The sequence below is a fragment of the Molossus molossus genome, unplaced genomic scaffold (genome assembly GCF_014108415.1).
Source record: "Molossus molossus isolate mMolMol1 unplaced genomic scaffold, mMolMol1.p scaffold_m16_p_4, whole genome shotgun sequence".
Lineage (NCBI taxonomy): Eukaryota > Metazoa > Chordata > Mammalia > Chiroptera > Molossidae > Molossus > Molossus molossus.
Window position 1 is genome coordinate 81,006,033 of NW_023425377.1, and position 14,765 is coordinate 81,020,797.

General features: G+C 52.5%; 1 protein-coding gene across 3 annotated transcripts; it reads left to right on the forward strand.

Annotated features, from left to right (window-relative positions):
* Positions 1-538: 538 nt before the first annotated feature.
* Positions 539-14,431, forward strand: MBD3 (methyl-CpG binding domain protein 3). Of its 3 annotated transcripts, none has more exons than XM_036240294.1 (6): positions 539-629; positions 6,694-6,853; positions 7,453-7,590; positions 9,714-9,804; positions 10,147-10,324; positions 13,500-14,431. In XM_036240294.1, exons 1-6 carry the CDS (start codon positions 616-618, stop codon positions 13,693-13,695), a joined length of 777 nt encoding a protein of 258 aa, XP_036096187.1. In that variant the 5' UTR covers positions 539-615; the 3' UTR covers positions 13,696-14,431. The 3 variants fall into 3 exon arrangements, with proteins under 3 accessions (XP_036096187.1, XP_036096186.1, XP_036096188.1); XM_036240293.1 differs by having other exon boundaries at positions 542-725; XM_036240295.1 differs by lacking the exon at positions 539-629 and adding an exon at positions 5,052-5,094.
* Positions 14,432-14,765: the final 334 nt, after the last annotated feature.

The window sequence follows — 14,765 nt, forward strand, 5'->3', positions numbered from 1 at the left end:
GGCTAAGATGGAGGCAGGGAGGAAACGTATTCCCGATTTCTGAGACTTCAGAAAAGCGTTGGGTGGGACCTGGGTTATGCAAGGTGTTGGTCAATGGCAATGGCTCAGGATGTGGACGCCGGTGAAGAGGCTGGACGCTATGAGACCGGAGGGCAGTAGCACAGAGACCTGGCACTGGACGGGCAACCCGGAATCCAGACGGGGATGTGATTACAGATGCAGGAGGGAGACCCCTGTGAGACAGGCGGTGGCACAGACATTGGACGCAGGCGCGGAGCGCGCGAGCCTCGTGCAGCCGCAGGCCCCCCGCTCCCTGTCCGCGTGCTGATTGGCGCTGTCGCCGCGGGGCGGGGCTTGCGTGGCGCCTGCGCAGCACGCTGCCCCGCGCGCGGGCGGGTGGGCGGAGCGGCCCCCCGAGCGGGGGCTGGCGAGCTCGGGGAGGGGGCTGAGAGGGCGGCAAAGCCGGCGCGCGCCCGGCTGGGGGTGGAGGGTGGGGGCCTGCGGGCCGGAACAGCCACGGTAAGTGGCGGCGGCGGCGGAGGCAGCTGAGGCGGCGGAGACCGGGGGTCCGGGCGGCGGCAGCGGCGGCGGCGGCGGGCCAAGGAGCCGGGCGCGATGGAGCGGAAGAGGTGGGAGTGCCCGGCGCTCCCGCAGGGCTGGGAGAGGGAAGAAGTGCCCAGAAGGTCGGGGCTGTCGGCCGGCCACAGGGATGTCTTTTACTATAGGTGAATGAACGTGCTGGCAGGGCAGGGCCCCAACGAGCGCCTCCCAGCGGCCTCTGCGGCGGCCTGGGCACCCTGACCCGGGCCGCGGCCTGGGCCCCGCGCGTGCGTCCTGCGTGCGTACCGGCGCGCGGCGGGCGCCTGACCCAGTGCGCGTGCGCCACCGCGCGCGGTACTCCCCCTCGCTCACACTAATCCTCAGTCCAGTGCGCGTGCGCCCCCAGCGCCACCGCATGGCCCTTGGATCGACACCAGGCTGTCGATCGCTTGCCTTTCTTCGGCGGCCATGGCAAACCTGCCGGAGGGCCGAGGGACGCCAGTGCAGGCCAGACGCCGCTGGGAGGCAGGGGTGGGAGCTGGGCTAGGTTTTCTCTGATGGCCCGGGAGGGCATACCTAGGAAAGCAGGTTCCTGGGCCCCTCCCTCGGTGGCGGGGCCCCGGGGATGCGTGTTTTTGAAGGGCCGCTCTTTCCCATCTTTGGGTATGTTCCGAGAGCGCCACCCCGCGCATTGGTCGTGAACCCCCCGGGCCCGCAGAGACAAGGGCCCTGAGGCTGTGAACCCCGCACACACAGTGCCCCGCCTCTGTGTTGACGTTATTGGTGGCCTGAGGCTTTTCTAGTTCCCCTCCCCCAAATTGGAAGGAGGGGCTGCCCTTGGCCTGGGAGAGTGGCAGAAAAATTGCCCGAACCCCCTCCGTGGAACAAAGAATTAGTGGGAGACTTGCAATCCAGACCCAGGCCCAGACAGTGGACCGCTTGCTGTTCGCCTTCTCTCCTTCTTTCGATGACTGGTAGAACGTGCTTTTGTTTCTGACCCAGCTTTGACGGTTCCCTCCCCTTTGCTTCAGGTCCCTTGTGAAAGCCGGCAGGACACCTTCCTCGTGTTGAATGCCAGCAGGTGCTAGGGGGTTATGGGCCCAGAAACCGGCTGAGGCCAAAGAAAAGCAGAACCGATGCTCCATGGGGGTGGGGGGTAGGCCTGTGCTAGCCCTGTTTTGGGAGAAGGGGGAAGTAAGCTGGGAAGAGAGAGTGACTGATCTAGGACAAGCTCAGGTTCTGGTTTCCAGTTTCCAAAAAGTACAGGGCAGCAATGGGAGTGAAACTGTGAACCTCTAAATGTGTATGGGAATTGGCTGGACCCTTTAACTTACTCATTGACATAGTGGCACTGCAAACAGTGTTTCTTTTTTTTTTAAATTCTCACCCAGGATATTTTTCCATTGATTTTTTTCAGATAGAGTGGGAGGGGAGGAGGGAGGGAGAGAGAGAGAGAGGAACAGGGATGTGAGAGACACATCAATTGGTTGTCTCCTGCCTGATCCCAGCCAGGACCTGGGATAGAACTGCAACCAAGGTACATATTCTTGACTGGAATTGAATCCGAGACTCTTTGGTTACAGGCCGATGCTCTAACCGCTGAGCCAAACCTGCCAGGGCCAAACAGTATTTCTTAGGGACACATGCATTCCTATTTGCTGCCATCCACTCCCTCACAGATTGTTTAGAAAATGTGAATCCTTTTAGTTCTGTCCTAGGTCAGTGGGGAGGCCTTAGACTAGGAACCGCATGCCACATTTAATTCTAAGTATGTTTGTGTGCTTGCTTTGTTTTAGATCCAAGGACTGAGGCAGGTTTCTCTGCTTCTAGTTCTTTATTAATTTAACAAACATCTCCGCAACATCTGCTTCGTGTCCGGCACTACTGGGTCCTGGCCATTCAGCTGGGAGTAAGACACTAGCCCGCCCTTCCTGGGTGACAGTTGAGGCACCATCCCTCACCGTTACTCCTGGATTTCAGGTGGTGACATATGCTGAGAAGTGCAGGGATCTGTGAGAGAGGGTAATAGGGGTGTGGGGTGCCTGAATACGGCTGGGGCAGGTCAGGGAGGGCTTTCTGAGTAGGTGACACCTAGCTGAGCCCTAACAGTGGAGCTTGGAAGAGCAGTCCAGGCATTGGGAACTGCAGGAGCCCGGAAAGCAGAGAGCAGTCTGCAGCTCAGGAGCTGAACCAAGGCCCTCATGGCTAGAGCACCCTCTTGTCTCCTGCCTGACAGCCTGGCAGGGCCTTAGCTGAGTGAGACCCCATTCTGAGGCCCCAGCCCCAAACATCAGGGTCTGGAGGTGGGGGAAAGTTCCAAAAGGACAATGGACAGATGCTGCACTGAAGAGGTGAGGGCCTGAGATGCGAAAGGAGGGGGCTTGGGGTCCAGCTTCTTTCCCAGGTCTCTGGCCTGAGTGACTTATCAGATACCTACTAGGTGCCCCCTTTTCTCCTAGTGGTGGGCGGTCTAGAAGGATGTGATGTGGAACTGTGGTATTTTCCTGGAATGTGGGTTCCTGGCCTCATCACTCTCTGGAGCCCCTATCTAAACCAGGCAACTAGGCAGGAGCATGGATAGATTTTCCTGATTCTCTTAATGCAGTGTGAGACTGAGGAGTTAGATAAACCTGTCCCTGGGTTCTAGCCCTGCCCCTAGGGACATGCAGGCCTTGAGTTCATGGTTTTCTCCTCCAGAAAGTGAGAGTGAACGAGTGTGTTCTTTGAAGAATTGCATTGCAGGAGAGGTGAAGTAACTCTACAGACTGTCCCATGGGGACTCACCCACTCACCCTTCCATCTTTATGATTTGCTGGAGCTCCAGTCCCAGAGTCTACTGAGACTGGGCAGGGGGCGCAGGTAGAGCATCTGCCACAACCATGTGTTTTCTTTGTGAAAACAGTCTCCCTGGTTGACATTTTTTGTTCAGGCAGGAAATTGAGGACTTGGGTAAAGTTAGTTCCCTAGCCTAACAATTCTTTGGGATGTGCAGCATAGAGAGAATTTTTCAAAAATACCTCATTTTATAAGTAGAAATAGACTTAAGAAAAGCAGAACAGCAACCCTGTCTTCTGGTGAGAAGCAAAGGTGTAGGAAAAGACCAGGTCTGAGGCAAGTGTATGTGCTTTTGCATCTCTTCGGGCCCCCGGCTCCACGCTGGGCACTGGCTCCCATCCCCACAACTAGCCATGCTTCCTGGTGGGGCTACCTCCATAGAAGGGCTGTGGTGCTCATTTGTTTTCTTATTTACTAAATATCAGGGATGTCTTCCAGTGTCAGTACAGATCTGCAAAACCTGTTTTGAAAATAGATACAATTTCACATTTCATACAATTCACTTTTTAAAAGTTTACAATTTGGCAGTTTTAGTACATTTCACAACATTGTGCAACCATCACTACTCTCCTTCCAGAACATTCTCATCATCCCAGAATGAAGCTCTGTACCCATTAACATCACTCCCCATTCCCTCCTCAAGCCCCTGGCACTTTATTGAGATAGGGTACACATACCACACAACTCACTTTTTTTGTTGTTGTTAATCCTCCTTTGAGGATATTTTTCCATTGATTTTTTTTCCTCTTTTTAATCATCACCCAAGGACATTTTTCCATTTATCATCAGATAGAGAGGGAGGGAGAGGGAGAGAGAGAGAGAAAGAGAAACGGCAATACGAAAGACACATCTACTGGCTGCCGCCCCCATGACCCTACCAGGGGTAGGATGAACTGCAACCGAGGTACGTGCCCTTAATGGGAATCAAACCCCAGACTCATTGGTCTTCGGCCTGACCCTCTGACCACTGAGCGAAACGGGCCAGGGCTTGATTTTTTTTTTTTCTCTTTAAGAGAGAGTGGGGAAGAGAGAAACATTGAAGTGAGATGTGAGAGAGACACATTGATTGGTTGCCTCTCACACTACCCCAACTGGGGCTGGGAATCGAACCTGCAACCTAGGTATGTGTCCTTGACCAGAATTGAACCCATGCCCTTTGGTCCATGAGTGGACCCTCTTAACTGCTGAGCCAAACCAATCAGGGCACAATTCACCCATTTAAAGTGTACAGTTGGCCCTGGCCAGTATGGCTCAGTGGTTAGAGTGTTGGCCTGCGGTCCGGAGAGACCCGGGTTCGGTTCCAGCTAAGGGCACATACCTCAGTTGCAGTTTGTCCCCGGCCCTGGGTGTGTTGTGCGGGTGGCAGCCACTCGATGTGTCCCTTTCATGTCAATGTTTCTCTCTCTCTCTCTTCTTCTCTCTCCCTCCCACTCTGTCTGAACAGAAAATGGAAAAATGTCCTCGGGTGAGGATAAAAAAACAAACAATAAAGTGTACAGTTGAATTTTTGGCATATTTAGATACAGCCATTGCCACAGTCAATTTTAGGACATTCTGATCACCCCCCAAAAAAACCCACACTCTTAACTATCACTGCCCTCTGCCCCACCCAGCCCTAAGCAACTGCTAATCTGTACATTGTGTTTTTATCTCCCTATTCTCATTCATTTTTAAAGACAACAGCAACGGGTGGGGGTGACTGGAGGCAAAGAAATGTTGGTGAGTATTTCTCTGGGGTCCCTTTCCTCTTTGCCTTTCTGCTGCTCTGGGCACGTGGGCTGGGTGTTCACATCAGCCAGCACATACTATAATAGAAAAGTGGACTTTCCAGAAGAGGCCTTAGAGCCTTTAGAACGTGAGGCAGTCGGGGACTGTGTGCTAAGGTACCTGTACAAGTGGATGTGGATGGGCCAAGGGAAGAAGCACAGGTTCTTGTAATTAACTTGCCCAGGAGGAGGTCCTAGTAGAGCTGCCTGAGCTGAATGTGCCATTGACCACATGTCACTGTAGAAGTGGGTTTCCTTCTGCCTATAACAGGTCCCTCCCTGCCCTGTATTGTCCTTCATCTGCTGTATCCCAGGACATCTGGAGCAGGACTGGAGAGGGCTGGCATATATTTGCTCAAATTAGGGGCTTATCCCAGAGGTTTCCTCATGCCCATCAGCAGTTACCCCTCCATCCTTCTCCAGCCCCTGGACCCACAAATCCACTTCCTCTACTTGTGAATTTGCTTGTTCTGGACATTTCACATAAATGAAATCACACACTGGCCTTTTGTATCTGGCTTTTCTACTGAGCATCATGTCTTCAAGGTTCATCCACATCGTAGAGAGTGTCAGTGCTTCTCTCCTTTTCGTGGCTGAGTAATATTCCACTGTGTGGATGGGGTCATGTATTTATCTGTTCATTAGCTGGTGTTTCCACTTATGCCTATTGTGAATCCTGCTGCTGTGAATATTTGGGTTGTTTTTGTATGGATGTATGTTTTCATTCTCGGGGGAAATACCTGGGGGTGGAATTGCTGTTTGATCCTTTGAAGAGCTGCCAGACTGTTTCCAAAGTGGCTGCACAAGTTTACGTGGCAGTACTGTTACTACATGCTGGGTCCTGCGCTGGTCGTTTCCAGCAAGGTTGTGTTGACTGCACTGCACAGTAGCCCAGTGGGTGGGGTTGGTTGTGTCCTAGATGCTGAGCGGGATGCAGAATTTCACAGCCAGGTCCTCACAACTCCTGCTTTCTAGCTTTCCAAACAGGTCATGCCTAAGCAGTTGTTTGGGGTCCTGGTACCGAATCTTTTTTATTTTAATTTTTTTTCTTTATTGATTTTTAGAGAGATAGAAACATTGATGAGAGAGAACATCAGTTGGCCCCTCCTGCATGCCCCCCACTGGGGATTTGGCCCACAACCTGCGCATGTGCCCTGACCAGGAATTGAACCGGCTACCTCTTGGTGCGTGGGTCAATGCCCAACCACTGAGCCACACTAGCCAAGCATGGCCCCGGATCGTTAACATGAGATTTTACACCCCTGTGCCCTAGGAGACCCTAGTGGCCATCGCTGTAACCACTAGAAGGAGACTGCTGTTAGGGCTTGCCCCTCAAATACCTGCTATCATTGGGTCTTTTCTCAAGAATATAGCCTACTTCTGTTTCTGGAATGTTTTGGAAATGGCAGCCAAGCTCCCAGGGCTATGCCCCATCCCTCTGTAGGTCATGACGTTCATCTAATTTTGGCCTTGTTGTCTGCTGTGGGCCTGGCATTGGGGTTGCAGGGCTTCCCAGTGCGTTCCTCGGCCCCTGACTCCTCTCTGTCCGCAGCCCAAGTGGGAAGAAGTTCCGCAGCAAGCCACAGCTGGCACGGTACTTGGGCGGCTCCATGGACCTGGGGGCCTTCGACTTCCGCACAGGCAAGATGCTGATGAGCAAGATGAACAAGAGCCGGCAGCGGGTGCGCTATGACTCCTCCAACCAGGTCAAGGTGAGCTGCCCTGCCTGCTCCACCCAGTCACACTGGAATTTGGTGGTGGGGGGGGGACAATATTTCAGAACCACTGTGATGGGGAACGAGAGCTGGTTCTGTAATCAAGTTTAATTCTCTTGGTGTTGAAATCATAAACATTCTCTGAGGGAAGTTTGGAGGCCACAGAAAAGGAGAAAGGAGAAACTGCTTGTCATTCTGTCCCTTTAGAGGTCCCCAGCTACTTGTGTTACCTGTCGCACTTTCCCTCCCTGCCCAGCATCTTCAACAGCTGCCAGTCCTCGTGGGTGCCCAATGACACTGTGTGTCCTCCAGTCTCTGATGGACACATGTTCAGAGGGACTTTAACCCCTGTCCCTGCCCTGACTGTAGGACAGCTTGCCATGGTGACCCCAGGCTCATGCTTCACAGAGAGTGAGGCACAGGACGCAAAGATGGGGTCAGTGTGCATCCAAAGCCCGACTAAGGGCAGCAAGTAGGCAGGGCTTGGGCTTAACATCACCTCCAGGTTCCTAGGTGCAACGGGGTGTGCTAGTAACTGGGGGACACAGGAGTCAGGCTCCTGGGGGGTCTGGGTGCCAGTGTGCCTGTCTCCACAGGGCAAACCTGACCTGAACACAGCCCTCCCTGTCAGGCAGACAGCATCCATCTTCAAGCAGCCAGTGACCAAGATCACCAACCACCCCAGCAACAAGGTGAAGAGTGACCCCCAGAAGGCTGTGGAGCAGCCCCGGCAGGTGAGCACACATCCCACATGCACACTCAGGACAGGTCAGGCCCAGCCCAAAACTCTCAGTTCCCTCCAAGCTGGGTCCATTCTTGTTATTTAAAACATGCTTAATTTTTAAATTTTTTTTCTTGATGGCTTTCTAGAGAGAGAAAAAGACAGAGAAACATCAATTTGTTGTTCCACTTATTTTATGCATTCATTGGTTAATTCTTGTATGTGTCCTGACCAGGGATCGAACCCACAACCTTGGCTTATCGGGACAGTGCTCTAACCAACTGAGCTACCCCGTAGGGCATCAATTTATTTTTCTTGCATAAAATTATGTGGTGGTCACAGTTGGGAGCCTGGGTCCTCTGCACAGAAACTCTGGTGTAGGTTTTTACAAGATGGTCAGTGAATTCCTGATATATGACTTGGTGAACACAGTCTCTTTACAGAGGCCAGGGGTGAAATAGCTGTAGGTCTTAGAGGTGGCATCAAAGACAGTCTTGGCAAAGTTGCCTAAGGTGGCAGTGCAGCCCCTGCCAAGGTATAGTAGTCATTGATACTGGCCATCATCAACAGCTTCTTTGGTACAGGGGCTGAGATTATGCCAGTGACCCTGGAGACAGGGATGAGGCACACTAGCACAGAGCTACAGTAGCTAGTCATCTTACAGTAGCTAGTCATCTTGCAAGGGATGGTATGGGGCTTGCTGATCTTTTCCTCCCAGTATCCTTGCTGCACAGGGATAATATAGAACTTGGCCAGGGTGATGGCTCCACGGATGGCAGTAGCTACTTTCTTTGAGCACTTAATACCCATATCGATATGTCCATTATAGTCCCCAGTGGTGACAAATGCCTTGAACTGGGTCCTCTGGCCAGCATGTGTCTGCTTTTACATGGGCATAATCTTCAAAACCTCATCCTTGAGGGATGCCCCCAGGAAAAAGTCATTGATCTCAGATTCCTTGATGGGCAGGGGGAAGAGATAGATCTCCTCCAGGGACTTGATTTTCTTTTTTTTTTTTTTTTTTATCCTCATCCGAGGACATTTTTCCATTTTTTGTACAGAGTGGGAGGGAGAGAGAGGAAGAGAGAGAGAGGGAAACATCGATGTGAAAGGGACACATCGAGTGGCTGCCACCCGCACAACCAACCAGGGCCGGGGACAAACTGCAACCGAGGTACATGCCCTTAGCGGGAACTGAACCCGGGTCTCTCCGGACCGCAGGCGGACGCTCTAACCGCTGAGCCAAACCGGCCAGGGCCAGGGACTTGATTTTCATATTCTTGACCTGGCAGCCCAGCTTGGTGACAGGGATCTATGCCTTTTCCTTGGCCTTGTCTCCATGAGCTCCATGGCCTTGGCCACAGATACCACTGCCAAATTCTTCACAGAAGCCCCCTTGGCCTTCCATTCCAGGGCCCCCAGGCCCTCCCATGGCACTGGCGTCATCCGCCATTTAGTTTTGCTCAGAGAAGAACCTCAGTCCACTCTTCAGAGCCTACACTCATGGGTTCCTTAGCCCAGGTGCCAGTCAGGAACAGTCAACTCAGAACTTAGTTCTGTGGGGAGCAAAGCCCCGCTCTGGCCCCGCCCACCACACAGAGGGCTGCTGGGGCACTTGGGGCTTTTTCTGGCCGATGTTTTCTTGACTAAGTGGTTAAGTTTTGTATGGGGTTGTTTTAAATAAGATCATACATATACGGCTTTATAACCTGCTTTGCAAAAACCGAGAATTACCCGTGTTTTCATACGAATTTACAAACTCCCAAACACTGTATGCATAATGGGGTGTGCAGGATAGTCCTTTGGGACCAATAACCCATCAACATTGATGGTACATTTAACATCCTGGGTCTTCATCCTGCCAAAAATAGGAGTTGGTGTTTCTCTGCTCTGGGAGGACAAGCTTGGGTTTGGATCCCACTGGGTCTAGGGCAGGAACATGCCCCTCGGGCCATGGCACCCTCATTTCTCAAGCTGGGACACCAGCAGCTCAGCCAGAGTTGGGGTTAGAGTCATGCTGAGACCACTGTACTGTATGTGGACAGGCTTCAGCCATCATCCAGATTGCTGTGGTTCACCTGGATGTGGGGGTGCCTGGCTGTCTTATCAGCCTCACATCTGTCTTTCTGGTCGTAGCTCTTCTGGGAGAAGAAGCTGAGTGGCCTGAACGCCTTTGATATTGCAGAGGAGCTTGTGAAAACCATGGACCTCCCCAAGGGCCTGCAAGGTAGCTCCAAGCCCCAGGACAGGTGGGGAGAAGTTAGGAGGAGGGGCCAGGCCTGCCGGGTCCCTTCAACCTCCAGCCTTGGATCAGAGGGGCAGTCACCTGGTTCCTGGTCCTGAAGACAGCTACCCAGAGCAGAACACAGGTTGGAGGAAGGCACTGTACCAGTAGGATGCATCTGTCCTGGAGGGTCCTGGAAGTATTCGGGTTGTGATTTTGCTCCTACACTATAAACACAGCCACCCATCCCTGAGCATGTAGAATAAGGGGGTTTGGGAACAATATCTGAGGCTGAGGGACAAAGGCTGGTGCCTGGTGGTGACTGTCCCTCCTGCACCCCTGCAGGAGTGGGACCCGGCTGCACAGACGAGACCCTACTCTCAGCCATCGCCAGCGCCCTGCACACCAGCACCATGCCCATCACTGGGCAGCTCTCAGCTGCCGTGGAGAAGAACCCTGGGGTATGGCTCAACACAGCCCAGCCCCTCTGCAAGGCCTTCATGGTAACCGACGAGGACATCAGGTAGCTACCCTCCCATTCCGCCCTCTGGCTTGTGGCTGGTGTGTCTTCGAACCGTCAGGGGTATGAGGCCTTTGAGGGACCTACTAAAGGGTGGGGTACTGGCTGTGTGTAGCACAGAGAAGGAAGATCTAGAGCAACAGTTCTCAACCTGTGGTTTGCGACCCCTTTGGGGGTCAAATGACCTTTTCACAGGTCGCCTAAGACCATCAGAAAACACGTATTTCCAATGGTCTTAAGAACCGAGACACCGCTCTTCTATCCATCTCCAGGCAGATAGGCCCACATGCAGATACGCCCACATACAATATGAGGGATTAGGCATTGAAGTGTCACGGCATTAGGAAAAGTTGAGAACCACTGCTCTACAGTGTGGCAGGAAGTACTGAGTGAGAGGTGAAGATAGACACGTCCTGGGGCCTGAGTGCGAGGTCTGAGTTGGTAGTGCTCAGGTACACATGGACTCTGAGAAGTGTCCATTTGCTGGAATCTTCTGGGAAGACCTGGTAAAGAGGTGATTTGAACTGGCATTGAGCAGAAAACATCTACAAGTGCTGAAAGGATAAAATGCATCCTTTAAAATGTCAGTGCACAGCTGAGGTCAAAAGAAGTTAAGAATTCTAAGGATCCCCGCCCCCGACAAAGAAGGGACTGGAAACCAGAGTAGGCATGGCCTGAGTGGTGTATCAGGTGGGATTGTGGGTTTGTAGGCTTCCTGTCTCAGGAATTGGGGTTTCAAAACTTCGTGGGTATGAGAGAGAAACCCCTATGCTCCATGTAAGGTGAGGACACGGAACTAAAACACTACATTACCACCCCCAACTCCCTCACGCCAGAGAGTCTGTCCAAGGAAAAGGGCAAGAGAGGGAATTAGAAGTATAAGAAAAGAACACAACTCCAAAAAGAATAGAAGGATTTTATTACTATTTTTGTTGTTGTTAATCCTCACCCGAAGATAATTTTCCATTAATTTTTAGATAGAGTGGAGGAGTAGGGAGAGAAGTGTCTATGTGAGAGAGACATCAGTTGGTTGCCTCCCGCAGGACCCCGACTGGGGCCAAGGATCAAACCTGCAACCCAGCCACGTGCCCTTGACCAGAATTGAACCTGCAATCATTCAGTCCAAGGGCCAAGGCTCTAACCATTGAGCAAAACCCCAGGGTGGATTTTTAAAACTAAGCAGAACTTGCCCTAGCCAGTTTGGCTCAGCAGTTAGAGCGTCGGTCGGCCTGTGGGCCAGAGACCTGGGTTTGGTTCCCACTAAGGGTACGTACCTTGGTTGCAGTTTGTTCCCAGCCCTGATTGAGTCATGCAGGTGGCAACCACTCGATGTGTCCCTTTCACGTCGATGTTTCTCTCTCTCCCTCTCTCTCTCTCTCCCTCCCTCCCACTCTATCTAAACAAACCAAAAAAAAAAAAAAAAAATGTCGGGTGAGGATAAAAAAAGCTAAGCAGAACTACAATTAGAAGTCACTAAAATGAAAAACTTGAGTCACAGGTTAGACAGTGGATTTGGTCCTGTCTGGAGAAGAGATGTGCAGAGAAGAAGATGTGTAAGGAGAAAAGACCCCACACACACAGGGCCAACATTTACCATACCTGCTGACAAACACTAATGTTGAATTCATGTTACAGAGAAGATAAGATGCAGAACTTGAGACAAGGGGTTGTTTGTTTTTTTCTTTTATTGATTTTTAGAGAGAGAGGAAGTGAGAGGGAGAGACAGAAACATCGATGAGAGAACATCGATTGGCTGTCTCCTGCATGCCCCCCACTGGGGATCAGGCCCACAAGCTAGGCATGTGTCCTGACCGCGAATCGAACTGGCGACCTCTTGGTACATGGGTTGATGTTGAACCACAGCCACACCGACTGGACTCTTTTTTTTTTTAATCCTCACCCTGAGGATATTTTCCCATGTATTTTCAGACAGAGTAAGAGAGAGAGAGAGAGACATCAGTTCGAGAGAGAGACATTGATCAGTTGCCTCCCACACGATCCTGACCAGGGTGGGGAACTGAACTGCAACTGAGGTATGTGCCCTTGACCAGAATCGAACCTGAGCCAAACCGGCCAGGACTGTTTTTTTCTTAAACTTTTTCTTCTTTATTGATTTTAGAGAGAGGAAGGGGGGGAGAAACATCAATGAGAGAGAGCATCAATTGGCCACCTCCTGCACGCTCCCCCCCCCCCCCCTTGCTGGGGATTTGGCTCACAAACTGGGCATATGCCTGACTGGGAATCAAACTGGTGACCTCTTGGAGCATGGGTCAGTGCTCAAACACTGAGCCACACCGGCCGGGCAAGGGGAAGATCTTATTTATTTATTTATTTTTAATCCTCACCCAAGGATATTTTTACATTTATCTGAAGACAAAGTGAGAGGGAGAGAGAGAGAAACATCAGTGAGAGAGACGCTTCGATTGGTTGCCACCCGCACGACCCCAACTGGGGCCGGGGACGAACCGCAATCGTGATACTCTTTGGTCCGCGAGCTGACGCTCAAACCACTGAGAAAACTGGCCTGGGCCAAGAGGAGTATCTTAAATGCCACAGTGAGGGGAGGCAGATGGGCAAGCAGACCAGGGTACAGCTGCTACTTTGCCACGATAACAGAAGCCAAAAGATAGAGAACACCATTCCCCACTTAGAGTTTTCTCTCGGCAAACCTTGTTATCCACAAGACAAGTGACACGCTGGCTAGACAGTGGACTGGACGCTCTTGTCTTTTTTCCCCTTTGCAAACCCCACTCAAGTGATAGCAAAAGAGCTCACACATGTGCACTAGACCGAAAGAGCCAAGCAGACAGGTGGTCACCCATCCTGGGAGGGGGAAAGCCACTAGGCAGACCAGAAATGGTGGGAGTAGTGTCTGCCAGGTGGTGGGGAGAGAAGGTAGTCACAGGAGGGAGTGAGGAGGCCAGTGGAACAGGAGTCGAATGTCTGTCTGAGCACTTGGAACCCCAGGGCTCAGCCTCCCAGAAGGTGGAGTATTCCATCTGGAAAGCTGAGTCACAGCCACTTAGGAAGGGAGTGTGAGCCACAGGCCAGGGCTAGAGGACCCTTGGGCCCCCCAAATCACCAGCCCATATATGTCTGTGCATCCATCCCCCTGGCCTCGCACCCTGGTCTTCCTGGAGACAGGGACATGCCCTGCCAGCGCTCCGTGTGTCCCCAGGAAGCAGGAGGAGCTGGTACAGCAGGTCCGCAAGCGGCTGGAAGAGGCACTGATGGCTGACATGCTGGCCCACGTGGAAGAGCTGGCCCGAGATGGTGAAGCACCACTGGACAAGCCGGGCACCGAAGAAGAGGTGGAGGATGAAGAGGATGAGGAGGATGAGCCTGACCAAGACCAGGAAATGGAGCATGTGTAGCGCGGGTGTGGGTGGACCCCAGGCCACAGCTTGCACTTGGGAAGTGACCACAGGGTGGAGAGACGATCCAAGGGTCCTTGCGACATGTTCCACACTGGGTGTCAGCTGTGCTGGGAGAGCACCTATCTCCCTGGAGGAGCCCAGGGTGGCCTGGTTCTCCATGTCTTTACAGAGGCCCTGCCCAAGCCCTGCCTGTGTGGGGCACCTACAGACTCAGCCCTTGCCTTGATGGGACCAGGCTTGGGAGGAAGGTGGTTCCCCCATCCCTTCTCAGGCATGTCTACTTCCCTAGGCCACTGGAACACCTGGGGTCATGGCTGGAGAGTGGTCCCCTGCCTGGTGAACCCCACACTTGTACTTTGAAGGGCCAGGCTTCCGGAAGTGTTGGTTGTTCCTGGGCCCCACCTGCAGGGGGCTGTCTCTCTGGGTCATGGCTTCTGGATGCAGTTGTCTCTGGACTCACTGTTGCTGCCCTGAGCTTCTGGACAGAACAGCTGCTCCTGGGCAGCATGCGGGGTTCTAATGGGGTCAGAGAAAGGTTCCTGAAACAGTCTTGCTTCCTGATCTTGAGTGTGAGGGACAATCCTCTGGGCCAGTCTGTCAGCCCTCCCAGAAAGGGTTGCAGGGTGGTTCCCTAAGTGCCCACCCAGCTGGGCAAAGCCTTGACACTCGTAGCGTGTCTGAAAGAGCGGCACAACCTAGACATTTTCTTCAATAAATTGGTGGTACAAACTAGGCTGGATGTCCCATAATTGCTTTATCTTTTGTGTTTGCTGCACGTGGATGTGAAATCTGTACTTCAAATCTGAAGACCTTATTGTCTGCTGCTTGGTGGACACTGCCTAAGGGTCAGCTACCAACTGAGGAGGACTGCTCACAGCCAGGAGCACCTATGTACAATGACCTATGTGCCTCAGTTTCCCCTTGCATAACAGGTACAGTTAATAGCCAGCACTCTAGTCTGTGGGTTTTCATGTGGCCTGGCTGGAATTGCCACTGAGGCCCAGGTACTATGTGTTCTATCCAGAGGTGCATTTCATGGCCAAGCATTTCCAAGTGCTACCCCCAGG